Below are 27,170 nucleotides of genomic sequence, written 5' to 3' on the forward strand. Positions count from 1 at the left end.
CTATAAACATTTAAATGAACATATTTTTTTTCTTTTGAACATCTTTGATTTGAACTCAGATTTTACCAAATAACAATGTGGTTTATGGGAATAAGTGTTAAAAAAGGCAAAGGTACTGAGATTCTCGTGTTCTGTTGTTAGCAGATGTTATGAGACGCAGCAAAATAATTGAGCTATTCTATTGTAGTTATTTACATCAGTTTTAGCTAACTTAGTACAAATACACACTCTTTGGCTTGGGCCAGGGGTATCTTTTTTTTCCTCAGCCAAGATATTTGATACATTTTTTCCCACTTGTGCAAATGTTGTTTTATTATTTGCAATATATTTAGTTCCAGAAAACACGTACTGTCTTTCTCATCTGTGATAGTGACCAGTGCTTCCTTCTGCTCCCCGATAGAGGCTCCGTAAGGAGACTTGCTCTTAGGAGTTCCCAGCACCAAGCGGAATTCCTCATCCTCCTCATGGATGGAGTCGTCTACCAGGGTAACCACACATGGCTTTTCACTCTCACCTGGGGAGAAAATTAGGGTACAGAGAATAAATATTATATATATGTATAAATACACCTCAAATGATACATGAAAGATTAGTTTGGGTGGGAGGGTGTCAGAGGGAGGGTGTCACCTGGCAGAAAGGTGATGACTGATGCATCAGTATTGGGCCTTTCGTTATAGTCCATCATGACCTGAGCAGAGCCTTGGCGAGTGTAACAGCGTGCAGTGGATCTGAGGCTGATGTCTCCACTGCGGTACACTGTGGCTGTTACCTCCCCGTCAGACTCATCCACCTTGTAGCTTCCTTCCTTAAACTGAACCTTAGGCACTGAGAAGCCAACAAGCAATCAATTACAAGAAAGTCTTCACAAATTTAAAAGAAGATAGTGTTTCATGCTATGAAGAATCCATATTTTTTTAAAGCGATCTGATATTTTTTGTCCTACAATTTATGTGTAAAACCATTTAATAAATGCTTCATAATGTACATATGTATAATAGTTAAGAGCCAGCATATGACATCTTACATGAAAAGTATTCAGAAAGTCTTTATTTGTCCTTAAAGCTACATAACAGTGCGCCAGAGTAGCCATTAAGTCATTGTTTATTTACTGATAATGAACTTTTTTATAAGTAATATGAATATAGAATATCTTCTGAAAAGATTATGAGTGCAGATTTATAAATCCGTACTTTGGTTTGATTTCTAAACCTGATACTCACAGTCAGTGACAGTATCATTGATGGTGATGGTCGTCTTGCTTGGTTCTCCTAGCACCGCATTCATGGGCATCCGCAACACAAGGTCAAAGGTCTCGGGTCCCTCTAGTTCCGGCTGGCCCAAGTCATCCAGGATGGTTACTCTAAAAGTCTGCATTGTCACCCCTGGAGCAAAGTCCAGGTTGCGGCTAATGCCAACGTAGTCCTGTCCAGCTGGCAGACAGAGAAGAAGCCATTAAATGATGGTGTTATTTAATGCGATTGAGTGCTGTGGATTCTGTCAAACGTCTGATTTTTACCTTCAGCAGAAACGGGGTCGCTTTTCCTGGAGCGGATGGTGACGGTAGCGGTTTTGGACAGGTCAGTGCCTGTCCTCCAAACCTTTACCTCGACATAGCCTGAGCTCTCATCCACGATATACTCAGGCTCACCGAAGTACAGTGAAGGCTCTGTGAGAGTTGGGAATATTAGGAAGGGAAATTAGTAAATAATTGAGCCATGATCAGCGGTCAGTATTTTCTTAATGGAAATATTCTGACAAAGTAGTTTCCAAAACCGCATAAAGTGAAGGAAGTAATCTGTGTTTTCTCTACAGGCTCTTAAAACAAAGATCTTTTTGTGGCACAGCATAAGCCCAGACATTTGGATGTTGGCAGTTAATTTGTGAGGATATTTAGACTACATGTTTTGTAGTTCAGGTTCAGGGACAGATTGAAGTGAATAGCTGAGCAAAATGCCCCCATTTTTTACTCAGCACAGGAAGAGAGCTGTCATCCATCTTATCCTGCCTCAACCTTCCTCCCCCACTTATCTAAATCCCGACAGCTCTCTCTGAACTCAACGCCAAAGGGTTGAGGGTACACCTGATGAATAAGCTGTGTGCTTGTATGTGCACAGGCAATGATGGGTAAGCGAAGGGACGTTCCTGGAGTCTGATGACAGAGAAGCTGATAAGAAGCATGGTAAAGGAGGGGAGGGGGGTGGTGGCAGAGACAGAGAGGCAACCGTCTCCTTTGTAAAGACAGAGGGCAAGAATTCAGACCGCTGGAACACATTCATCTCTCTTCACTTGTGTATAAAGCAGGTTTTCAACACACTGCGTCCGGCCAGCGCTCTTAGAGATCTGACCTATAGATAGACGTGGAGATATAGAGGTTCATCTTTTCAGAGCTGATATGTAACAAAAGTCAATAAAAATCTATCACTGTATCTGTTAACCATTTCGGGACACTATGAGTGAATGTCAGATGTCTCAATAATTTCCCTCTCAGTAATTACTACTTGAGGAGAAACGGCAGATCTGCTCTTAAAGTTTACTTAGAAGTCGATGTATGCTGCGAGAGACAACTGAAGCTGAGGGAATGGTTGCTGGGATGCATTCAGCGCCTTCCGGCTTCTATTTAGCACCAAAATAAGGGTGAGAGGGTGAAGTGAGTGCCAACATGGCAACCTTAAGATCAGTGGGAGGAAGATCCAGACAAACAGTAACAATAGAGGCTCGTCGTTGGCAAGGTCCCAAACCACAAGTTTACTCAGGCAGGGCTGATTGTTTAACAGAGACGCACACATTACAGGCACTGAAGCAGATTTGTGGCGCGGTGGTACTTCAGGACCCACCAAGAAGAAGAAGAAGGATCACAATAGAGGTTTACAATAAAGACTCTTCTCTTGTCTCTTCACGTGTCTGGGAATGCACAATGGTTATATTTATATAAAGATCAATTAAACTCCAAGCAAGTGCGAGAAACGGGCGAAAGGCGCGAGAGACGGGGTAAATGTGAGAAAGGAAAATAAATCTGTCATCAATGATTCAGAAAAGAAAGTACAAGAGGCTCTAATGAATGTTGTGATTCTTTCTCAAGCTAATATGTTGAGACTCCTTAGAGATACAGACCACATAGTGCTGGAAAACATGCCAGTCATTTGGATTCCCTGCATAATAGCCTCCCCCCACCCCCCCTCCACCACCTGCCTTTTGGTCCCTTCATACAAAGGGGTGCCCTCTGTTTCCCCCTGGGCCTTCCTAAATGCCGGTGAGGGTCGCCCGCGGAGCACGGTGAGATTTAAAGTCCTTTGATCTGTCGGGCTACAGTGTAGCATAACATTCACAGAGGTCGCCTTTTCCCCACGCAGCACCTGTCTGCTGTTATCTTGTATCTGACGCCCAGACAGGCTGAGTATAGTGGATAACTGTAGCATAAACACAGCCATACTGTCGAGCCGCTAATGCAGGCGCAGCATCCAGGTCTTTAGGCTTTGGTGATTGTGGTGATCAGACTGTCTGCGCACCTTTGGTGGATTAATAGCGAGCAGACATGCAAATGCAAACACAGAGCAAAGAGACTCTGTAAGCAACAGGATCAAGCACACCTGCCGCCCTCTGTGGCTCTCTAACTGCAGCAAAGGATGTCAGCGTACACCAACAAACCTGGTGACCAACTACAAGAAGCATCTTACTGCTGTGTTTTGCTCAGGGTCAAATACTTATTCCACTCAATGACATGCAAATCAGGTCATAACTTTTATGTAATGTGTTTTTCTTCTGGATTTTTGATTTTGATATTCTGTCTCTCTGAGTTAAAATGAAACTAGCGTAAAATTTGTGAGTGTTTGAGTAAAACTACAAATTCAGCAGGGGATCAAATAATCATTTTCCACACTGTACGTGCAATAGTTTCACGAGGTCCCTCCTTCTGTCTGTAAACAGATGATTGATGGAGATCCCTCTCTTCATCTTCAACTCCGGGTCTGATGCGGGTCCAAAAAGAACGAGCTCAGCTCAGCATACGTTCATCATTATTTTTCTCAAATGATCAAACGCTCCCACTCACCGTCATCGCTGTCTGCCAAAATGGTGACTTTGGCAGACGGGAAGTTGGCGCCCACCTGGCCCCCCATGGGCATGCTGAGGCTGACGTTAAAGCTCTCCTCTTCCTCGTAAAGGGAGTCATCGATGATAATGACGCGACAGGCTTTTTCGCGCTCATCCTTATCGAAGCGCAGCACGCTGGTGTGGTCCTCGGGCCGGGTGATGTAGTCAGAGTAGGAAAGGACTGTGCTGGGTATGGTGCCGGTGGCTGTTCCTGAGGAATTATGGGAACAGAAAGATCAGTTTGCAGGGAAACTAACAGCAGGAAGTCATTGGACTAAAAAGGGGGAAGTAAAAAATAACACAAAATAAATACTAATTAAATAATCAGCCCTACACATGAACATAGAAATGTTTGCTCTAATATATCACCAGTAGTCAAAAGTAATGAAAGAAAAGGTTCCACTCCTGAAATTTCATTTATTTGTGTTTTGATAAAAACAGATTGATCTCACCTTGCTGAGTGTAACAAACTACCAGGAGCTCCTGGCTGGCATCTCCCGAACGTCGCACTGGCACCAACAGCTCTCCAACATCCTCCTCTATCTTGAACTCTGACTGAGGGATGTAGACGGTCGATTCTGTTTTGAAGGAAAACAAATGAAGGCCAAGAACAACAATTTTGTTCAAATAACTCAAAATAACCAGATTCTTACCATCACCAGGGTCCACAATCTCCACCGTCGCGACGTCAGGAAACTCCAGTACAGCCATGACAGGGTCTGACAGCTGTATCTCAAATGTTTCCGAGGTCTCAAAGTCCTGGTCTGTGAAGATTTTCACTTTCCAGGTCGCTGTGGTCTGGCCTGGGTTGAACTGAACCTGCTTCTGGGCTTTACCACGGAAATCCTTGTCCTTCTCTGCTGTGCCGTCCTTAGTGGCAATACCTGAGGAAAAGCATTCCAGTGGCAGCAATATTTTACCCCAGTGCTTCCTCCTGGGGCTTATGTCAAAGTACAGGCTTTCATATTTGAACAGTACACATGATAATTTCAATCTGATGCAACAATAACAGGTAGAATATTCTGTCTGCTGACGCCGCAGAATAAGAAAAAGATAGTTCGAGTTTTACGTTCCTTTGCACAGCGAGTGAGTGGCCAGCATGCAAGCCTTACTAGGAAATGTCATACATGAATTCAACTGAACCTCTGTCACAGACAGGACAGGAAATGGAGCAGCAGTCAAAGAAGAAAACAAAAGCTTTGCTCCTTTGGGGACATGTCTGCAGCGTGAGTGTGGAGTTTTTCTTCGTTTGGCTGCAGGGATAAGCTGAGGATAAGCCCTGCAGCCTTAAAAGGAATGTTTAGAGATTTTAACTAAAGGCAGCTATGGTCATGCTTTATTGCAGGTCTGACCTTTAAAAACACATAAATAACATGAAAGTCTAAAGAGACTTTAAAAGTGGGTAATAATTCATTGTTAAAATGTCAGTTTAATAAAGGGTCGTGTGGTATCATCATCCATCATATCTTTTTATGAGTGACAAGCAAGTGGCCCCTTAGGAGCTAAAAAATAAGGCCATTATGGGAGTACCAAAAACTGCACTTTCTTGAAGGGCCACTTGAAGCTGGCTCTAAAAACGAGTGAGTCCCACAATGCTCAGGATCATTTCCAGGAAAGAGTTTAAATTTAGTCATGTGGAAAAAATGTATCTGGACTTTTTAATGAAGTGAAAGTTATAATCCAGCTTACGTAGCTGATGATGTATTTATTGTATATTTAAAGAAGCTAAAGTAACTATGAGGATGGCACTTCATATAACTGGGGAGGACGTGGGTCAGGAGGTGGAGCATGTCATCTACTACTCAGACGGTTGGTGGTTTGATCTCTGGCTGCTCCAGTCTGCATGCCAAAGTATCCATGGGCAAGATACTGAGCCATGCTCCTGATGCGTTCGTTGGAGCGTGAATGTTGGATAGAAAGCACTGAGACAAAAACGCTCTTATGTTTGTGAATGGGTGAATGAGACATGCTGTGTTTTGAATGCTCAAGCAGACTAGAAAAGCATTAACCCGTCCATTTACCATTATATTGTTACCATTATATTATTGGATCATTGCAGCTGTTGATATTAATTACTTATATATTGGTAGCTTGAGTCAACGTATCTCCAAAATAAGCTACTGAAGCTTTAAAATAAATGTTATGGAGTAGAAAATACAATATTTGCATCCAAAATATGAAGCAGACAGTAGCATAACACATAAAAACCTGTTTATGTCTGCAGATTATAGTAAAAGCAATCATTATGTTTGTAAAAACAAACAAAAAACTCACTCATTTCTAAAGCATACAAATTTAATTAGGTTTCCTGCAGTTAATTAGAAGCTAAATAAATGACTTGTCAGCACTTACTGACAAAAGAAGTTTCTCCCAGGTAGCCTCTGCGTTTCAGCGTCACCTCCAGGAATTTGGCATCTTCATCCACCAAATAGTATTCCCTCTCCAGAGAGATCCAGGCCCAGTTGAGTCGGAATGGCTGGGGATTTAGTTTATTTCCACCTAAAGAGAGGCAGGGGGAAAAAGAACCTAACGCATTAGCATTTCATTTGAAACTTCTTTCCGATGGAGACTACAATAATCTGGTTTGTTCCTATCGGGACTCACTGAGGCATATAAACTGCAATCTGCTCTGGGCTCAAGGATAAAAGGAATCAAAGGGATATTTTAATTTAGGAAGGGAAACATGATAACTTAATACCAGGGCTTCTCTAAAGCTCACTTCACCAGGAGGAGTTGCATTACTTGTTATTTCAATGGATTCTTATCCACGTCTACCTACAGCTCTCTCTTATTCTCAGGCCTCAGTAGGATGCCTGCGAACTCAGATAAAATGGAAATTGTCTGCTTTTGAAAAACTCATAGAGTTTTATCTTTATTGAACTTGCCATGCACTGTTCATGCTCTGTAGCGTTCCCTTGTGAAAATAATGAAGTGGAGTGGGGCATTTCCAGGACATAGAGATGAGTCGGATATTATTAGTGACCTCAAAGAGCATATACAAATGATTACATGTTTCTGGCTTTAAAAAAAGTGAGCACAATTACCCCTTTCTACTAATTTCTGACTTTTTATCATACATTAAGCCAGGGGCAGCCAATTAATATTCCCCAAGGGGCCAGATGAGAAACTGAGACTGTTGTGGAGAACTACTTATGGGTGCGGCCATCCACAACAGTTTCTCATGTGGCCCCTTGGGGAATATTAATTTCTTGCCCCTGTTTTAAGGATGATTTAATGTGTGGATGCGCACAATATGAGCCTGAGTAAATACTGAGTGAAAGAGGCTATCCTCCAAAAGTGAAACACATTTGACATGAAATATCAAAAGGTCAGAGTCATAGATCCCGTCTTTAATCCACACTATCTCATGACTCATGTAATCCCTCTAACTGCCAGTTTGGTTTCTATCACTGACTTAATGCAGACAGCTTCAGAAATATGTCAGCGAATAAGTTCTGCTGCATACTTGGAATCTTTTTTTTTTAGCAATGGCGGTAAAATAGCTTAATGCTTTATCCTTGAGTGAGGCGAGCCTGGTGACCTGTGACTTTTGAAATGGGTCAGGCTCAGCGGATTCTCTGGATCAGAGAGGTTAGAGACAACTGGCTCGCTTTAGTTTTGCTCGGCTGGTCACACTGAGAGCAGCCCCGCTGACCTAACTCTGTAAAAAAGTTGCTTAGAGGAGTGAGAGGACTTGACTGAATGAGAAGAAGCAGAAGTTTTTGGGAAGATTTTTTAAAGGTTTGATACAGGTGTCAGAAAAAATAAAACAAATGTGAACTAGACATTACACCAGTCAAAGGAGCATGAACAAAAACAAACAACGGGACAATAGAAAGGAGCCTCTCCTTGTCCTCACACTGAACCACCATTGAGCTCATTTTTGCTTCAGTGAAGAAGAAAGGGGCTGCAGTCTTTATGCTATGTGACCGGGGAGAATGAAAACACTGGGGAGCTGAGTGTGGGTATTCAGGATGGGAAGGGGGCCGCTTCCTCGAACCCACATGTCAGCGCTGAAGCCAAGCCAGGTCGTATAACAATAGAAACGATCCACATGGACCAAAAGGCAGAAGCATGATCAGATTCAGCTGATGTTTGATTGAGTAATGATGAATGTCTGGAAAATGTGGGATAGTAAACATAAATAATCACTTTTCATTTCTTTCTCGAAAACAGAGTGTGGACAACTGAGTTCAAGTTAAAGAAAGAGTCTTATTCTGTTTAGCGTACACGGATGGATACATGAATGCAGGCTATCCTCTTGCGAAAATGGAGCGGCAATGCCTGGTGAGCACTCTGCACCAGGCTCGTGCTCAGGTTTCCCGCAGCCATGGCTAAAAATACAGGAAACAAGTATCATGTCTGTTTTTGCTTGACCCAAATTCTTCAAGTGTTAATAGAATAACGGGCTTTTGAAAACATTCGACTTTGTTGTGTTCTGAGCAGAATCGACTCAGTACCTGCTAAACAAGCAAAACTCTTAAAGACACAGATTTGCTCTCAGCACCCAAGAAGGAAAATGCACCAATTCCAGCCTGATGTACAGTCACACACAGAAAAAAAGACTTGAATCATCAGATTGTTTCTGTGCTGGAAAAAAAAGTGCTTGCTGGCAGTTGGCCCTATTTGGAGCTGATATGAGGAGAAGCTCATTCAGAGTCTCTCATCAGGGCTTATTGAATGAACACAGCAAAGACAAAAAAACTGCTATTGTTTTGGCACCAAGCAATCAGGCAGCTTTAGGTTTCTGCATTACTACAAGGAGTAAAACAAAGGGCTTTTTATGAATCAGACCAAGTGTGCTGGGCTGATATTTCACAGGCTGTTGAATAACAAGCATCGAAATTGCAACGACATATTTCTACAGTATTCAAATGACACTGAAAAGTTACATTTTACGACACCTCTGTGACTGTTTCTAGATATAAATATAATTGTACATATATGGGGAAAGCTGGGGACAAATGTAACATGTTTTATATCTTATTACATTACTATCTGAAACACACTACACATGTTGCTGCTGACATGATGTGTTTGCCATCATAAGCAACAAACATTCTAGCTTCATTTTTACATTTTACGTTTTCATTTTTCCAACAGTAAATAACCTGCAGAAGTGAATAAATGCAAATCCTGTACTTTTAAAACAACAGGCCCCATTACACAGCCGAATAACGGTCGTGCTGTGTGTTTCACAGCTCTGCTCTGGGGACGTATAGTGGTGTCTCTTTATGATTGCATTTACAATCATAAAGAGACACCACCACAGAGTTACATCTGGCATTGCCTGCTTGTTATCCACAGCGTGATCCACGGTTGTTTTTAATAATCTTTTTATCCAAAATAACAGCTGTCACTGCTGTTTGAAATGGCTGTTTCACATCTTCCTTTTTCCGTTGCACCTCACTCCTACAGTACGAAGAATGTGATTTGCTGTTATAATATATGCTCAGGAGGAGCAGAAAGCAGCACTACTGTTTTCTGGCTAAGAACATCAAAGCGAAGATCTCCCTTAGTCTGTCAGTCTGTCCCTCCCTGTCTCACAAAACCTTCCTTCCCGCCAGACTCCCAGATTATGTGTAGCAGAGTGACAGATGTACTCCACAAACCTCCTCCCCCTCTGTGTTCCCCTTCCTCCCTGTGTCGGCTTTGTTCGCAAAAAGGGGATGAACAACTGAGAAGGACAGCAGGCCGCAGTCTGGGTGGGCCAGATCTGCCGCCATGGCGTGCCTCCCTGCCTGCCTGCCTCCACATTTCTCTGAATTCTTTTGTGCGTGCTGTCAGACGCTGAGGCCGGCGCTGGCATGAGGCTGAGCAAGCCAAGAGTCGGGATGCCAGGCGTGCACATAGCACTTCAGAAATAAATGAAAATGGTTTAGCTTTGCCCAAAATAGAAAGACCCGCACAAAAAGTAGCTGCAAACATAGGAGCCAGATTGCTGTGCTTTATGATTAATTCTTTTGATTTATTGCAATTGTTATGACGCTCATGTTATATTAGTCTGGCTATCAAATCCAATACACTCGGCGACTGACTCACTAAGCTCACATTTCCATTAGCTTTTTAAACTGACAATCATTATAATTTCTGCTGGGATGAAATGTTTTATAGGCTCCATGTATTTCCAAACCTTCCTGTTAGCAGCCATCTAATAAATTAGCTTCACTTTGATTGATGCCAGTTGGACGGCAAAGAATGCTAAAGAAATGTGTTCTGTTATACGAGCCGAGTGACACAAACTCCTAACAAGCACTAAGAATGTGCATCAGAAAACACAGAGCAGTTACAGAATAACAGGATGACTCAGCACAACATCATGGCTTATTTACAGGACATTGCAGCCTCACAATTTCTCTGCAAAGGCGTCCTTTAACGGCGCATTCTCCCTCAGCTCATATTTACACAGCGGCACTGCCGGAACCATACATAGATGCAGTGGTACAGTGGGTCAGGCTGGAGGTATCACTTGAGAGGAAGGTCAATATGAAGCTCACCAGCATGATGCAAGGAAGAGCAACCTTCTAAGAATATCCTCATTGAGTGACAAGCGTCACGTTATTGCATTTCGTCATCAATCATCCAGTTCATATGAATACTGGTGAGATTCCTGCCAGCTATGCTCAGCATTTAATATCACTGGCTTTAAGTGTGGTCTGTTAAATCTAGAGGATGTCAAACATCTGGGTAAACAGACAAAAAAGGAGATCAGGTAAGATTCATCTAAAATTTAGGTTTCTTAGATGCAATGACGACTTTAATCGTTCAGTTTCAGTGTGTGCTATGAATCAACGAATCGAAGTGTCTGCATCACAGCATCTGTTCAGGACATTAAGGACATCTCTGCAGGAAGTTGAAAATAGCTTTGACCCATGTGTGCCAGTAGGCGGGGACAACAAAACGAAAACAAGCAAACTTAGACAGCACTGACATGTAGATGTCAAATCATGCAAAAAGTTCAAAAGCAAAAATAATGAACAAAACAACACTATTGATCAATCTAAATCTAGATTAAGGCTGTACTGAAGGATATTTCAGGCTAAAATGTTGGAACGCTGCCTCAGGGGACAAAAAATAAAACCAGTGTGAAAGCACGGAAAAATACCCGTAGACTGGCTTATTCAGTGCCCATAATTGGACACTGGTTAACATTTTGGTTTGCTAGTGATTGTTTTTAATAGCATTCACCAAATTCTTTGCTAATGCTAACCGAATGCTCACACAACATGACTTAGTCAGTTGCAATGTTAATCGTGGACCAACATTATTATGATGACATGGACATATCTACTTAAATTGTATTAATACATAATCAGTCTCTTTAACTAAATGCCTGTTCGGTCTGATCACAATGACTGAATGACATTGAACGGCGTACCTTGATTGCATATGGGGTTTTAGTGATTTAGCTGATTTACGCAATTATGTGATAAATAATGTGGCTTGCTTTGTGACCTACACTTTTAGCGCTTTATTGGTCTGCTGCTTAGCACTAATCAGCAGCTTCCCGTATTGGTGCAACGTGCACATACAGTCAGTGCTTCCCTGCATTGAACATCATTTCCCTCCACCCTGTTGTTCATACATGGTCCCTTGTGGCACCAGAAAAATTAGCATCAGGTGTAGCATCAGGTGTAGCATCAGGTGTAGCATCAGCTACCGGTGTAATGCTGAAATATAAGGAGGCTCTGGTTAAGACAACTGAGTCAAAAAATTATGAAAAACTGCACCTGATTAATCTTTTGAGGCACCTCGACTGAAACCAGGAAGTTCAAACTCTTCCTGGTGTGTCATGAATGTACCAAAACTAATCCATTCAAAAGCTGTTGAGACATTTCACTTCAGACCACAGTGAACCAACAATCCAACAAACCAGTGTTTCCTTCTCTGCAGCAAAGTCACTAGTGCGGCTGAAAAAAAAAAACATGGCACAGAGTAACTCAGTGACAGCTTTGCCACGTGGGAGCAGATAAGAATAACCGCTCTAGTTATACATCATAACTCTGCACCCCAGAAGTCCACCAGTCGCCATAAATCAAGGCTCAAGATAAAGAACAAAAAGAGAAATAGAGACAAAGAGTGAGGGAATAGCAGAGCTCAGTGAAAGGGCCGGAGGGAAACGTGAGATAGAAACAAGAAAAAAGAATAGTAATACCCTGAAGGGCTCTTAGAGAAGAGGAAAGGGGAAGGAGGGTAAGTGAGAACAGGACGGGGTGCGGTGGAGGAGGACTGAGAGGCCTTAGCTTCTTTAAGTCGCGGGGGCCCCGACAGTGGCACCATTAGCCAGTAAATCTCCCGGTGACTGTTGACACGAGTGACATGTAAGATCCCAAAACACTGTTAGGGAGCAGAGGTTTAGCATGTCCATGTCAGCCAGCCTGCAGTCCACATGCAGCAGGGTACCCTTACAGTACTGAAGAAATGTGACCAAAATGCTGCCCTTTTAAAAATATTTCAAGTTCCTTTTCCTCAGTTTCCCCTTTTCTCTTCTGGCTTGATATCATTGCACCCCTCTGGGGAGCTGCCCCCTCCAGAGCGGGCAACTCTTACGCTGGAAATCTGTGGGTTATCGGGCTATCTGAGATTGGGTTAGATTTCTGCAGAGCTGGGAGTGGGGTGACCACAGGCTTTGAAAGGGGATCCCTCTGGAGCCTCCACTCTCACGTACACACCTGTCTGCCTGGGATACCACCTCACTTCTAGGCCCTGCTCTGTCTGTGGCCCTGGAGTCTGGAGTCCCATAGGAAGTGCATTCCTCTCCCCGGCTCTGAATGATCACATAACACTCAACTCACCAGGGCCCATGATCCCCCTGCAGAACTGGGAGACTATATTGTTGCAACTAGAAAAAAAACCTTATCTTAATGCAAAGCTATTTGTTCTGTCTTTGGTTTTTGTCTTCTGTTTGGGGTGCACTTTGACTTGCACCAAAGATTAAGAAGAATGAAATGTTTGTTTTTTTGTTGTTGTTGTTGTTGTTGTTGTTGTTGTTTTTAAATTATTGTTCCAAAACACTCCAAAATCTTTACATTTACGAGGTTTAACAGGCCTGACACAAAAGGGTTTCTTTTCTTAGCCCGTGGCTCACTGGACCCATTCCTGATGGATGGGGATATATGTGAGCTGTGTCACAGCAGGTATTTACTGCTTCAGTATCCCACTCTTTGAACGGCTGTAAGAAATTCCAGAGTTGGTCACTTGAGTGCAAGTTACTGCTTGCAAACGGTGTGAGGATGGCCCAAGTTGAATCCTAGTTTGTTTCTAAGATCATCATCACAGATCTGTTAAGTCTGGTATTCTGAGTACTTAGTAAGAAGCCATTAGTTTTTTAAAATGACCGCAGTAGCAGATGATAATTATACTGGTTTCTTTCTACTTTAGACGGGATTTGCTGGCAAATAATTATAAGATATTCAAAATTTTGTGATTAAAGATTTTTCTTTATGCCTCCAGTCTCCACCTGACTTTAAAGCAACTTTCTGCACCTATTTAACTTTCCACAACACAGAAGATGCATAGAAGGAGAGTGACAGTGAGGCTGGACAGTGGTGTGGACAATCAGTACTGATGACGTTGTCGTGTTTTTAAAAGATTTTTATTGCTCAAATCAGCATTTGAGAAAATCTTTCTTATTGTTAAACTTGTAGCAAGGTGAGGTGCTGTAAAAGTAAACCAATGACTTGAAAAACCGTTACACCTTTAAGTATTTAATGTTACATAATAGCTTTCTTGTGAATATACAGATATGAACATGTATAGAATACCTCAAATGAACCAGAGGCTGCAGAAACTGTAATGGAATCACAAGACATTAAAAAAAGAAACAAACTATGCACCATATAGTACGGATAATGCAGATCAAATGTAGAATTTAGATGTTTTTCACTGTAGATTTAAACTTTAAGCAACAGAGGAGGGTTTTTTTTCTAACAACTGACTGCTATGCTAACTCTATGCTAATGACTGATCCTCACAGAGACCCCTGAAATCAAACCGAGTGTCTGCTCCTGACTTCTTACTAAGACCAGTGTTGGGTTTAATGCGTTACTAAGTAACGCGTTACTGTAATTAAATTACTTTTCCACTGAAAAAGTAGAATAACAAATTACTGTTCATTTTTAGGTATTTTAATTACAGTTACTTACAATGTATTTGCGTTACATTGTAAAATAATTAAATTCGCTGAATATCATTATTTAATTTCAATAATTTGTCTCCTAAACGTAGAAGTAAACTCTGCCGCTTTAACATCGCTGTAGTGCAGCTGTACGTCATTTCGCACCAGTTTGCTTTATAGTCGTATTCTAAAGCGGAAGATGTCGGACTCGGCTGAAGCGAGTGGCTGTTTTTTGAAATGGACATATTCCCGTCTCTTCACTTACATGGTAACTGGTCGGATCACTTATTATTACAGTAATATGTAAGCTATGTCCTGGGGAGAAAAAACTATCGGCTGCTGTTAATAGCAGGAGTAATCTACTGAAGCGCCTGACACAAGAGCATAGACGAACACTTCTGAGTGATCCTTGTTCATCATCCATGGGTAACACCGCGGCAGCTCCTGCTAAGCAGGCAAAACTCGATTTTACTTCAGCAGCACAGAAAGCGTCTGAAGGTGAGCTTAAAAAAGTGATTGCAGGCTGCATTGTGGAAGAGATGCTACCGCTGCATACTGTAGAGTCTCCGTCTTTAAAAAAATTTATTTATTATTTAGAAAGTTTAATTTCTGTTGTTTGCCCACTCAAGGTTTATAGGGATTTTAAGAAGTATTTAGTTAAATTACTTATTTAGTAATTAAGTTACTTTTCTGACACAGTAATTAGATAAGTAGTTTAAATACAATATTGACTAAGTAATTAGTAATTAATTACTTTTTTAAAGTAACTTACCCAACTTACTGACACACGTGCTCTTACAAGAGCCATACTTCCGCTTTGCCTGGCCACACATACACACACATACCCACACACACAATGTCACTGGTCTGCACATCATTGGTTTATGTTTGATTAAGATCTTAATTTTCTGTATCAGCAGATACACGGACTCGCAGTTACATATGTACATGTATGCTTGCAACATTTGAGCCTGCAGGGCTTATAGAGGAATGCCAAACTGCTTCAGTTCCACATGAGGATATGTTAATTATCCGAGTGTGTATTCTTGACCTGCTCGTGAAGAAGCATCACTGGAGCGCATGTAGTGGCAGGTATCTTTTAAAGGCTGCTAAGACCCTTAGGGAGCTTCCCATATCAGTGCATCTGAGGGGTATTTCCGGAGCGTGAGGCCACATTCAGATTGTGTGTATTTGTGTAAAACTTACTAGGTTTAGAAGTGGTATGTTTACACTCGATTCAGGATTAAGAATTACTGGAGTTTACAAAGGAGGTTTAAAACCCACTGATTTTGAAAGGATGTGTCTGGATCTAGAACTACTTTGATTAGATAAGAATTCATTATAAAGAAGTTTAATAGTGTTTTTGTGGTGTTTAAGCACAGATTTCTATTTAACCTTAGGTTAGGTTAATGAAGTCGCATTTGGATTTTCTTTTTAAGTACAAAAGTTTGTTCCCTGAGGCCAGTGAAAAATGGATTATCTTGGGTGCTAATCTCTACTGACCCACCATCGGTTCTCACACAAGCAGCTCACCCACTGAGATTTGTTATCAGAGAGCCTGACCATCACTGTGCTCTCCACTCACATGCCCCTACATGTCCAGGATAAAGCCACATCCCTCAGGGGTCACCTCTTCAACACTTCACATCAGCGGGCCACCAGCTGGCTCGACTCGCTCTCATGTATTATCTCTTTGATCTTTTCCTGGACGTGTCTTTGTATTTGTGTGTGTAGTTATGTATATGTATGGTGATGATTTTACTGATAAGTGTATCCATTAAGTGCAGTGATACAGATGCAGTTCATCACACAGATGATGTGGCGCTGCCACACGTGTCAGCCGTGGTCATGTAGAAACAAGGTCTGGTTTTACGTCCCAGTATAAGCTCCACTGCACCTGGTTCAGCTGAGTTGGCTGGAAGCTTAAATAAAGTGTGTAAGCAAACAGAAAAGGGAGCGCTGAGCTAATTGAAGCCCTTGTGTTCCCTTCCTGTGGTAAAACCCACACTTAAAGACAGAAATTCTTAGCTTTAGGCATCTTATTAAACCACATGTGGAAAAATGTTGGCCTAAATGAAGATTATAGGATTAAGGCACTTTTATCTAATCTATGTTGATTAATGTCAGTGCTACTGATTCTCATTAAAAATAAATATATCACTCACAGTCTGAGGGTAAGAGTTAATATGGAGGCATTAAGGCGAAGCTAAACTAAAAACAGACAAACTCACGTCCTCCTTTTTCTCAATGGGTGTGATGGTGGTGTTAGGAGGTGGAGCATGTCCCTCCAAACAGCATAATTATAGACTAAACTTTCCCTTCAGCATTGATTGCCTTTCTAAATCTTGTTTCATATTTTACAGCCAATGCTAAAATAGTAAAACCCACCTGCTGCATTTTATCGCTTTGCATTTGCTATAAATATGTAATGCTGTTAGAGGTGAATGTGACAAGGCAACGAGTGATTTTATTATACCCTGACCCATCATATACCATGCATATCCGATTCATTTAAGAGAATTCTTTAGGGTAACCGATGTCGGCTGTCAGATTGTTGCATTATGCTTGGGGTGGATATAAATAATGTTTTAATAGTAAGGCAGTGTTACAGAAAGCCTCAGTGCTTCAATGTTATGTCAGAGTAAGCGAGTAAAAACAGAGAGAGAAAGAAATTGAGCTAACAAAAAATATGAAGTTCTTATATTTTGGATAAAGTTGGTTATTTATTAAAAAGAAATTTAAGAATCTTTTAATTTGAAAATCTTCATAATGTCAAAATATTCTGCAGATTTTATTTCACAAGTCATGTCATTGAATAGTGGATACTTAGAAAGATAAAAGAAGATGTTTGTGAGACTTGCTGTAAGAGGAACCAGATATATCAGCATACCTATGCACACTTCACTGTGTCACTTCAGGCAGATGATGAAAGGTGGCGTTTGAAAGCCCAGAGAAGCGCCCCAAAGTATAGGACCCTATTGTTCAATAACAATACAGTTGAGAGCATGTGGTAGTCTTTTACTTTTACTAACCCACATTCAGTGTTTGACTTAAGTCCCCTTTGACCCCTGTCCTTTAAACCTGCTGCCCTTTCCAGTGGGGCGAACAGAGGCGGCGCCTCGGTACTGGGTGTCAGTCATGGCCAACTGCTTTAAGCCTTTGTGATGCAAACACTTAGGTGACCGACAGAGAGCAAGAAGTTTAAATTTTAAGCAGCCATTAAAAGTCAAACTCAAAGTGGCTTGAAGCCACTGCACGTTAAATATTAGAGGGGTCCTACCGTTGTCTTCAACTATGAAGTAGAAGATATCACTGGTGGCGTTGCTCCCATCCAACAGCACATAACAGATCTTCATGTCATTGATATCAGCTGTTTGCATAAAAAATATGGAGAAACAATTAGCTAAAATGATAACTGTGACGACTAAACCACTTTTATAAGGTTGTATAAATACAAAGTCAGAAAATATAGTTTACAGAGATATATTTAATCTCCTAAGACCTGAACCCTTTCAGGGCATGCAATTTTAATTTGTCTTTACCATTTGGGCTGATTGGGACCTGATGAATGTAAAAACAAAGAGTTACGTGACTTTTTTCCCTGATTTTTGTTTCTGAGAAAAATGAGATCCACATATGAGGACATTAGCTTGAAAATTTTGACAGAACAGTGGCAGCATAACGTCCTCATAAGTGGAAATCAGGCCCTTGTAGAGCAAAATTTTGTATTTTGGTCTAGACAACCCAAAATTTGATGTCCACATATGTGGACGCCAGGTCCTAGGAGGTTAAAATTGTTTTATGGGGTCTGTAGTAACCAGTTAAGCATCATTATATTAGTATAAGAATGCAGCCAACTGGTTTTAACTGAATATTATTTATTTGAATATTTTTTATTCTTTGCTTTTTCACCGGTTATAAAAAGCTGTCTTTCTGTTTTACACATTCAGGATTTGGATTTGTGCTTCTATGCATCTTATTAAATTCTATAAAAACAAGTCTTTGTAATAAATCCTGGGAGAATATCTGGTGTTCTGTCAACTTTATACTAACTCAAAGCTGTTGGCATCATGAATTCAGAACAATTCTTTCCTTTGTGCCACACAAAACATCCACTCTAATCCAATATTAACTCTAAAACACTGATGAGTAAATCTTACCTTTGAAAAACGTTGTTACAAGGTTTAAAAATGTGACATCATCTTACCTTGTGTGAATGTCTTGATGCTGTCATTGCCCACGGCGGTATTCATGATGAAGCCGTGCAGTGGAGCCTCGGACACCGTGTACTTCAACACCTTCTGGGGACTGTCCCGGTCCTCTGATCGAAGGACCTTGCTGGTGATCACAAAGCCCAGGTGTCCAGTTGGGAGGACTTTCAGTGAAGCGGCAGCCTTATTTACCAAAATCTGGGGGACACCGTTATCCACCGTATTGATGTGAATAGTCATCATTTGGGGTTTGCGTGTCTCATAGTCAGTGTTAGGGAAAACGTAAAAGTCGGTGTGAGTGCCATCGGTGACAGTGAAAGAGAAACTGTCTTCACTGGTCTCAGTGCCATCGTGCTTATAGCTGATAAGGTTCTCGTTCAGGTCCTGCTTGGTAAAAGTCGTAATTGGCTGGGTGTTGTTGAAAAGCAGCAAACCGTGTACTGGCACTTGCGTGATTATAAAGCGCAGCAGGTGGTCTGGAGTATCCCGGTCTTCAGCAGTAAGTTCAAAAGGTGTGATGAGTTTGGATTCGCCCTCCTCCACAAGTAGCCTTGTTATGGTTAAGACAGGTTTCTTATTATCCACATCGGTGATGGACACTCTGAAGGTTCGGAAGACGGGATTGTAGCCGTCTGTCACCTCAAACTCGAAGCTGTCCATTTTAATTTCATCATCAGAGGTGTGGATGTAGTAGATCTTGTTGCCAGCAAGCTGCAACTGGGTGAAGGTGGAAATAGGAACACCTGGGAGGTCAGTGCACTCTAAGTGCCCTCTACTAGGCGCTCTCGTGATGCTAAAACTGAGGTATTCATCAGGGCTGTTGATGTCAGAGGTGCTGAGGAGGTCAGTGGTGAGAGTTACTTTTCCACCTTCTTTGAGAGTCACACCTTTGTTAACAACATCTGGAAAAACCATATCAATGCTTCCAATGCTGATGTAAAAGTAACGGTCAATAAGTGGATTTATACCATCTGTGACGTCAAATTTCAGCAGGTCACGGATTCCTTCCTGGCCTGTGTGCACATACTGAATGAGTTGTCTGTCAATTTCATCTTGTGTGAAATTCATTCCCAGGGTGATATTTCCTAAAACGTCTCCAAATTTGCTGATACGCTGCAGGTAGCCTTGGCCAGGGCCGTATCGCACAACATAAGTTAATTCCTTGTCTTCGGAGTCAAGATCTGTTGCCTTTAAAACGCTGTTGCTAATCACTTTTGTTTCTCCGATCTCCACATCGAGGCCATCGTTAATGGCCATTCTTGGTGTCTCATCATCAACAGGAATGACCACGATAGGAACTGTTTTTTCCACTTTGTGTTTTCCATCAGATAGCCTGATTTCAAAGCTGTCTTCCTTGGTTTCAGAGTCATCATGTTCATAGACAATGTTGGATGCCTCTATGAGCTGCTCCAAGTTGAACTTCTCCACAGGGATGGTGCCAGTGCTGAGCTGCTGAACAATTGTCCCATGCTTGGGTGGTTTGATGATCTCAAAGTCCAGCTCATTCTTGGGGATGTCAGCATCAGCTGCGTTCAGAATTGGGGTGTCAATGACCAGACTCATTCCCTCCATTACCACAAACTCACGGACAAAAATCTCAGGCTTCTCATCATTGGCTGGAATGATGACTATGGGGAAGAAGTGGCGCTCAGAGAAGTTAATACCATCTGAGCAGCGGAACGTGAAACGATCTTCCACAGGTTCAACCCCTTTGTGGATGCTTTGGACATAGTAGATGTGGCCAAGGGAAATTTCTTTAATGGCGAATGCGGTGATGGCCGTCCCAGCTCTTGATTTCTCTGAGCCTGCTGCAGGTGAGATGTTCTCCACATAACCAGAAGTTGGTTGGACAATGATGGTACACAAGATATCCTCGCTGTTGGTGTCAACATCCTCGGCATGAATTTGCTCCAGAGTAATGACGTTCTTCTCCCCTTCCACTACTATAAACTGCTCGCCGACGCTGACAACAGGTGGGATGCTGTCAACAGGAAGGATTGTCACATGGACTGTCACACCTTGGATCTTGTTGCCACCAATGACCCACTGCTCTGACATGTCAGACAAAGTAAGATTGAAGGAGTCGTGCTCTTTGGTCGGCCCTATTTCACCAGATGTGTGAGCATACACAACCACCCCGTTAATTATGTCCTCCTGAGTGAATCTCTCAGCAGGAGCACCATTAACCAGGATTTCACCCAGTCTCGGAGGTTCTTCAACAATAAAAGTGAGCATGAGGTCATCTGTATCTTCATCGTGGCCCTGAATGACGTTACTTGTAATCTCCGTGGCTCCATTCTCCAGTACATCTATGGAGGCTCCGAGCAGGCCGGGTGGGAGCATAATCGTGGGCCTTTTGTCATCAACTGGCTCGATTGTGATCCTGATGGCAATTGGTACCTCATGGAAACCATCACTTACAGAGAGCTTGATGACATCAGTGAGAGATTCTTTTCCTCCGTGCATGTAAGTTAGACGACCGGTTGTGATGTCTTCGAGCACAAATGTTTCGCCATTTGACATATCAATCCCCAAATACTGCAGCTGCCCATACTGGGGAATCTGGGTCACCGTGAAGATGATATTGTCGTCATCTGTATCCGTGTCAGTGGCGTGCAGCTCCTTCCTGGTAATGACATGTGTACCTCTTTCCAAAACAGTGAATCCTGTGTTGGTGATAAGTGGAGGTTTGTTGTCAACCGGCTGTAGGAAAATGGTGAACAGTCCATCTGCTGTGTTTCCAGCTGTGTCTTCCACAGTGAATGTGAACTGAGCCTCTTTTGGAGTGATGCCCAATTCCTGGTCTGGGGGCTTATAAGCTACTTTGTGGTGATTAACCTGGGCTTGTGTAAACTCTGTAATTACAGTGTCAGGGCTGTCAGTCAGTACAATTTCACCCAAGAGGGCTGGATTGTTCTCATCTGTGTCAGTCGGGGGCTTAGTGATGGTGTACTTCAAATCTCTGTCATCTGAATCAAGATCAGTATAACACAAGAATTTCTTCCTAAAGTATGTGAGCTCATATTCCTGCACTGTCATGTGAAGGGTGGTGCCTGGGAAAAGCTCTGGGGCAAGGTCATCAACGGGATGGATTTTGATAGTGAACGTGTGCTCGCCTGATTGATTGGGAGGATCGTTATCGTCCTGGACCCGGAATACAAAGTGATCGGTTACAGTGGTGGTGCTGTGGGGCCCGATGTGACGATAGAACAGCTTTCCATCCAGAATGTCCTGCTGAAGCCACTCAGTCACCACCTGCTCAAACATCTCATCTGTCTCGCTGAACTTCCACAGAGATGGGTCAGACGGTAGCTCTGCTTGCCTAAGCAGGAGTTGCCCTATGGTGGAGTATGGTGCCTCCATGACAAACTTAATAGTGGAGTCTTCTGAATCGATGTCTGTTGCACTTAGGATGAATGGAGAGATCTGCATGATTTCATTCTTGAACAACACCAAGCCAGTGTTTGCATTAATAATAGGGGGCTCGTCATCAGTGGGGACAATGGTGATGGGGAACAAAAATTCCACTTCATTACTGCCGTCAGTCATTCTAAAAATAATGTTGTCGCTATAGGTGTCGCTGCCGTCATGCTGGTACGCAACAATGCCAGCGTCTAGATCGGCAGGTGTAAAGAACTTCCTGCGTGTGCCGAGCATAGTAAGGTCTCCGTGCTTTAAACCATCGATGACTGTGATTCTCACGTCTTCCAGGTTATCCTCATCGCTAATCTCTAAATTCTGAGAGCTGGAGAGAGCTCGAGATTGCCCTTCAAACAATAGCTGCCCTGTATTTTTGGTTGCAACAGGAGCCAGTGTATTCATAGGCTTTACCACAATCATAAAAGCAAATGGATCTGACACTGCACCATCGGTGTCTACAATTTCAAACTCTAGCTGAAAAATCCTCTCTTGTTCTGAGTCATCTGAGGGTGGCTTATAGGCTATTTTAAGCTCTTTGATGTCCCTGTGATAGAAGGAGGTGATAGGCAGGTTCTGATCATCTGTGCTGATGATATAACCCTGCTGAGGGTTCAGCGGAGACGTGATGTTGAAGATTAAGTCATCTGGGTGAGATTCGACATCTTCAGCCGACAGCATGTCACTTGTAATAGCTGTCATCACAAACTGATCAACCTCCATCATCATCATAGCTACAAAGCTGGGTTTGGGAGCAGTGTTCTCTGCACCTTCTCTGATTCTAACCATCATTTGGAAATGCTCTTGCATTATCATGTTTCCTTCGTTATCCTGCAGCTCTACCATCATTGGAATATAGTCTCTGTTTGGTGAGTTGGTTTTAGCCGTGTGCTTGTAGCGAATACCCTGCTTCACAAACTCATCACAGTCAACCATTTGGCCATTGGAAGGGTTGTTCAAAAGAGTGCCATACCTGGGAAGACCTCCAGCGCCGACCAGAGTGCTGATCTTACACTGTGTGACACCATCCTCATAGGAAAACTCCAGGCCCTTTTTGTCAATAGGATTGCTCTCTCCATTGAGCTTTTCAACATTAAGGGGCATATTCCTGGTGAGGATCTCAAGCTGCTGGAAAACAACCTCTACTTCCAACATGAAGGGGACAATGACTGTGTCTGTGTGAGAGTCATAACGAAGCTGCAGCTTCACACGATCCTTACTGGGGCTCCTTGATCCAAAATGCGTGTATTTCACTTCTTCAGATCCAAATGAACAGGGAAACTTTTTAGGGGTTAGCATCCCAGGCTTCTGGGCCAGTGGATCATTGTCCAGGACTGTGATTTGGCAGCGGTCACCGGGCTGCACTTCTGTTACCAGGTCATTCACAGGGTCCAGAAACACGGACCGCCCAAAAGGCACTCTGATCCCATTGTTAGCAACAATGATATCATCTTCATTAGGTCCGGCCCTGCGGTGATAGAGGTGAGCTGAATCAAAAGGCCCTGCACATACTGAGGCAAAACAGAAGCTGAGAGAAAAAGCCAAAAGAAGGCAACTCTTTTTACAAAGTTTGCAACTTTGCAGACAAGCAGCCATGTCTGCTGCTAGTTGCCTTGTAATTTAGTTAAAACAAGTGAGCAGCAGCAGGAGGCTGATGCTTCTTAAGTGAGAAAAAAAGCATAAAAAAAGAAACTTTGGGCCGGCTGGAATCTCCTCTGTGTGTTTCTTGTGTGGCTGCACAGACCCAAGTGTGGTGAATGCTGCAGGGCTGTGCAGGTGAATGAAACAGTAGTCTGTGACTTGCACAGGCTCCTCCTTCTGTCAGTGCAGGGAGGGGAGCCTCCAGCCCCCAAAGCTAATTTAAGAAAGACCATTGGACAAGATTGCCCCAAACAACACCTACCCTTCTCCTCTTCTCTCACTAAAAAAAGGGTGTTGGGGTGGGGGTTGGAGGATAAAATCCTATTCAAAAAAACAAGTCTTATTTGATTATATGGAATCTGTACAGTTAAAACCCCTGACACTATACTGTATAGGTTAGGAAATGTGATGTACTATAGATAGATATCCATGTTTTTTCATATGATGCATCATTTTATAAATACATTTAATTAAAAAATCAACTGAATATAATTTGATATCTTGTTCCTCCAAGTTTTTTCTTTTAGACACAAGTGTGAACATGCAAATGTGTCAGAATGCAACCCAGTTAATGTTCCCTTTAAAAGGGTTAAAGCTAAGAAATAGTAGAAAAACAGTAATAAAGCCTTTACCCAGCGATAAAATGATTCTTTAGCTATTTAATCGATTTGTTTTTAGTTACTTTAAAATGAACAGTGTCTTCTGATGTTTGATCACTGACCTGTGTGATATCACACGCAACTTCATTATTAAGGGTGTAACCTATCCTATCAACCAATCCCTTATATTACCATGGAGGGCGAACTAAGAGAAGGCAATGTAATATGCCCAAACAAACTATCATTATATCAAAGATGAGCCAGTCAGCAGGGATTCAGACACTGAACAGGATTCTTAGAGTATCAGAAGAATAAAGTTTAGTATCTCAACCAAAGGCGTGTCTGTGCAGAATGATGACGTGTGGAGATATTTCTGTTCTCTTCTAGAGTTAAGGGCCTCTAAGTTCAGGCAACTTTCGGCTCCGGAGGGGCCATTTGTTCCAAACATGGGGACAATAACCTGGCATCAGCTGGCACAACAGGTGTTGGAAACTGTTTGGTCTCACACACACACACACACACACACACACACACACAGAAAAAACATTATACAGCTGAAAATATGCCACCTAAGCCACCTGTGATGGAAATAAATATATAATACGCCGCATAAATATAGCACGGGACATCTCTGGCTTCATTTCTCATAAAGTTTAGTTGCTGAGCAAGCGCTTGTAATAACCGAATCTCTGCAAGCAATGGCTGCGTGTTTTGAGGTTAAATAAGATTCAAATGAGGGAAAGTCCCCTCGTCTGTGATTACAGCATCTGCATATTTCATGCAACCGAACACTGTTGTTCGGCAAACTGAGTGCGCAAAAGAAAGTTTCAGCAGAATAAGCAGGTGAAGAAAATTTGACGTTCTTTTTCTGCAGTGACAAAGCAGCGCGTGGACACATCGAGCACTCACACTGGATGCAGCGAGAATGTGAGAATGTGTATTCAGTATGCTACACAAGGTCATGTTAAGATAAAAATACCTAGTAGCCTTTTATGGGTCATCTTTTAAGTTGAGCCTGACACTTGACGAAGTGATCCATGTGCAGCGCTCGAGCATTTTCACACTTTCCTTCCAGCTGCAACGCTGGAAATGTTTGAGTTTCGTTTTATTGTAACCGCTGACTGTGACATTTCTACGTACTAGGAAAAATCTTCTTTTTAAATAGTTTAACACACCAGTAAATTTATCCAGTTATGGACTGATAATGAGTTGCTTGTATGGAAGAATTTGTTGCTAGGTAGGGCACTTCAGTGCAATTTATGCTTCAATATAGTGAAAAATGAACCTTCAGAGCTGCTAGAATTATTATTCAGTGAAAGTGCTGCTTCTTTATCGGTGGCGGTAAAGCTTTTAGGACAACGCTGTGAACCACTCAGCAACCTTCCTCTAAGTGTGGGTCAAATAGCAGAGATGCCATAAGCATCCCAGCATTCTGTATCACACTTTTCATTGCATCCTCTAAATAAATCTTGCCCTCCTCGCTTGACCGGACAAGAATAAAAATGGGACATGCACCAAATGGTGTAACTATAGAAACAAACACAGTAAGCTTTTTATATTCTGTTACTCTCCACGTTCCTCCCATAGTGAGGAAAAAAGTGAAGACTTAAAAACAAGAACTTCCCATTCAGATAGTTAGAAAAGCCTGATATTGATTGCTGGGCTGGAAGCATGACTGATGAAACAGGCGTGTATAAATCACCCGATGACAGCTGCTTAAGGTGTCTGTCGAGCTGGTTAACTGGTTAACTTGCATTTCTCCAAATTAGACATTAAAGACACGACATGCTTTTAATAAGTGTCTAAGATAAACAGAGAATGAAGCTGGCGTGATGCCAGCCTCTGGTGCCCAGGATCATCTCTTCATCCAGGGGGAAGCCTGTGATGACAGCAGCACTAATGACATCGTGATAAATGGAAAACAAAGCACTCGTCCTTTTATCCCTAACAGCAACGGTGGCAAAATCCAGGATTTGCTGATTATTTTCCTCAGTTTCCCACAATTCCTGGTCTGCGTCATCATGTTCAGAGAACAGGGAATGCAAAGCTCTTTAGTAAACACGTTTCACAGTTTGACATGCTCTCAGCACAAACTGTTGACTTTACCCCCTCGTTTTAGTCACGCTCCAGGGCTCACATTGTTAGCTCGCTGGTTCAAAATGAAACACCTCTTCAGCAACTATTGGAAGGATTGCCTTGGAAGTTTGTGCAGACGCTCAAGGTCCCCGGGAAAAGGATAGATCTTCTTCTGCGGACTAACCCTCTAGCACCACCGTGAGGAGGGCGTTTTTGGTTTTAAGTCAAAGGAGTAATGGATGGATTCACATGAAATATATGAATAAATGATTTTGTCTTTCATGTCTTGACTTTAAATTTGTGTCACGTACCATGATTTACACTTAAAAGTGTCTCCTTTTTGCGTTCTTCCCTCTAAACATAATTATAAGCATTAAGCATGGCTGACTTAAACATGAGGAAAGTGTCAAAGGAGCCACTTTCACGAGTAAATCATAGCATGCTGTTTTCTTGGCTCCAATGGTAATCCAGTTAAGAGGTGACTGTGTGTGATTTTATAGCTGACAAAATCACCGTACACAGAAGCTGGAGGTGATAGCAGTGCTGGGATTTTGTTTTTTGTTTTGTATGATGATCCCAAGTTATTTATTTATTTATTTGTTCATTTGTGTGAGAACCACCAGACACTGCAACAGGTCTGACAACTGTAGGGAATTTCTTTTTTAAATTTATGTAACTTTTTATTTGGCATCAACCTCGCCTGCGTTTGTCTTTGATTTAAAAAAAGAAAGAAAGATGGGAAGTGTTTTAAAAAATGGGTTAGTAAACTGGAACTAGTTTAACATTCCACAGCTTAACACGCTGACATAAGCCTTAATGGGTGTTTTGCTTTTTTGAAAGCTGAAAGTTTTAGTGCTCATTCTTCAGATTCTCAGCGTGCCCGCAACTCTTTTCAGGCATGAACATCTCAACTATTTTTAAAGTAGATGAAACAGCTCTCTCCAGCTTTTGATGTGTAAGGGTCTGTAGAGTTACCAGAATACCTGATGTATGAAGATATTCAGAAACACTGGATATCTC

At 42.1% G+C, this 27,170-nt stretch overlaps 1 protein-coding gene across 1 annotated transcript in view; it reads right to left on the bottom strand.

The window, feature by feature from the left end:
- Nucleotides 1–23,618, bottom strand: part of frem3 (Fras1 related extracellular matrix 3) — a 31,834-nt gene extending 8,216 nt beyond the window's left edge. Inside the window, exons 1-10 of the mRNA XM_026171332.2 lie at nt 18,414–23,618; nt 17,487–17,576; nt 6,442–6,588; nt 4,743–4,973; nt 4,542–4,667; nt 4,049–4,300; nt 1,517–1,666; nt 1,221–1,430; nt 628–825; nt 350–514 (exon numbers count right to left, since the gene is read on the bottom strand). Of these exons, the coding sequence (XP_026027117.2) occupies nt 350–514; nt 628–825; nt 1,221–1,430; nt 1,517–1,666; nt 4,049–4,300; nt 4,542–4,667; nt 4,743–4,973; nt 6,442–6,588; nt 17,487–17,576; nt 18,414–23,430 (6,586 nt within the window). The 5' untranslated portion in view covers nt 23,431–23,618. The remainder of the gene's footprint in view (nt 1–349; nt 515–627; nt 826–1,220; nt 1,431–1,516; nt 1,667–4,048; nt 4,301–4,541; nt 4,668–4,742; nt 4,974–6,441; nt 6,589–17,486; nt 17,577–18,413) is intronic.
- Nucleotides 23,619–27,170: the final 3,552 nt, after the last annotated feature.

The sequence above is a fragment of the Astatotilapia calliptera genome, chromosome 6, assembly GCF_964374335.1.
Source record: "Astatotilapia calliptera chromosome 6, fAstCal68.1, whole genome shotgun sequence".
Taxonomy (NCBI): domain Eukaryota; kingdom Metazoa; phylum Chordata; class Actinopteri; order Cichliformes; family Cichlidae; genus Astatotilapia; species Astatotilapia calliptera.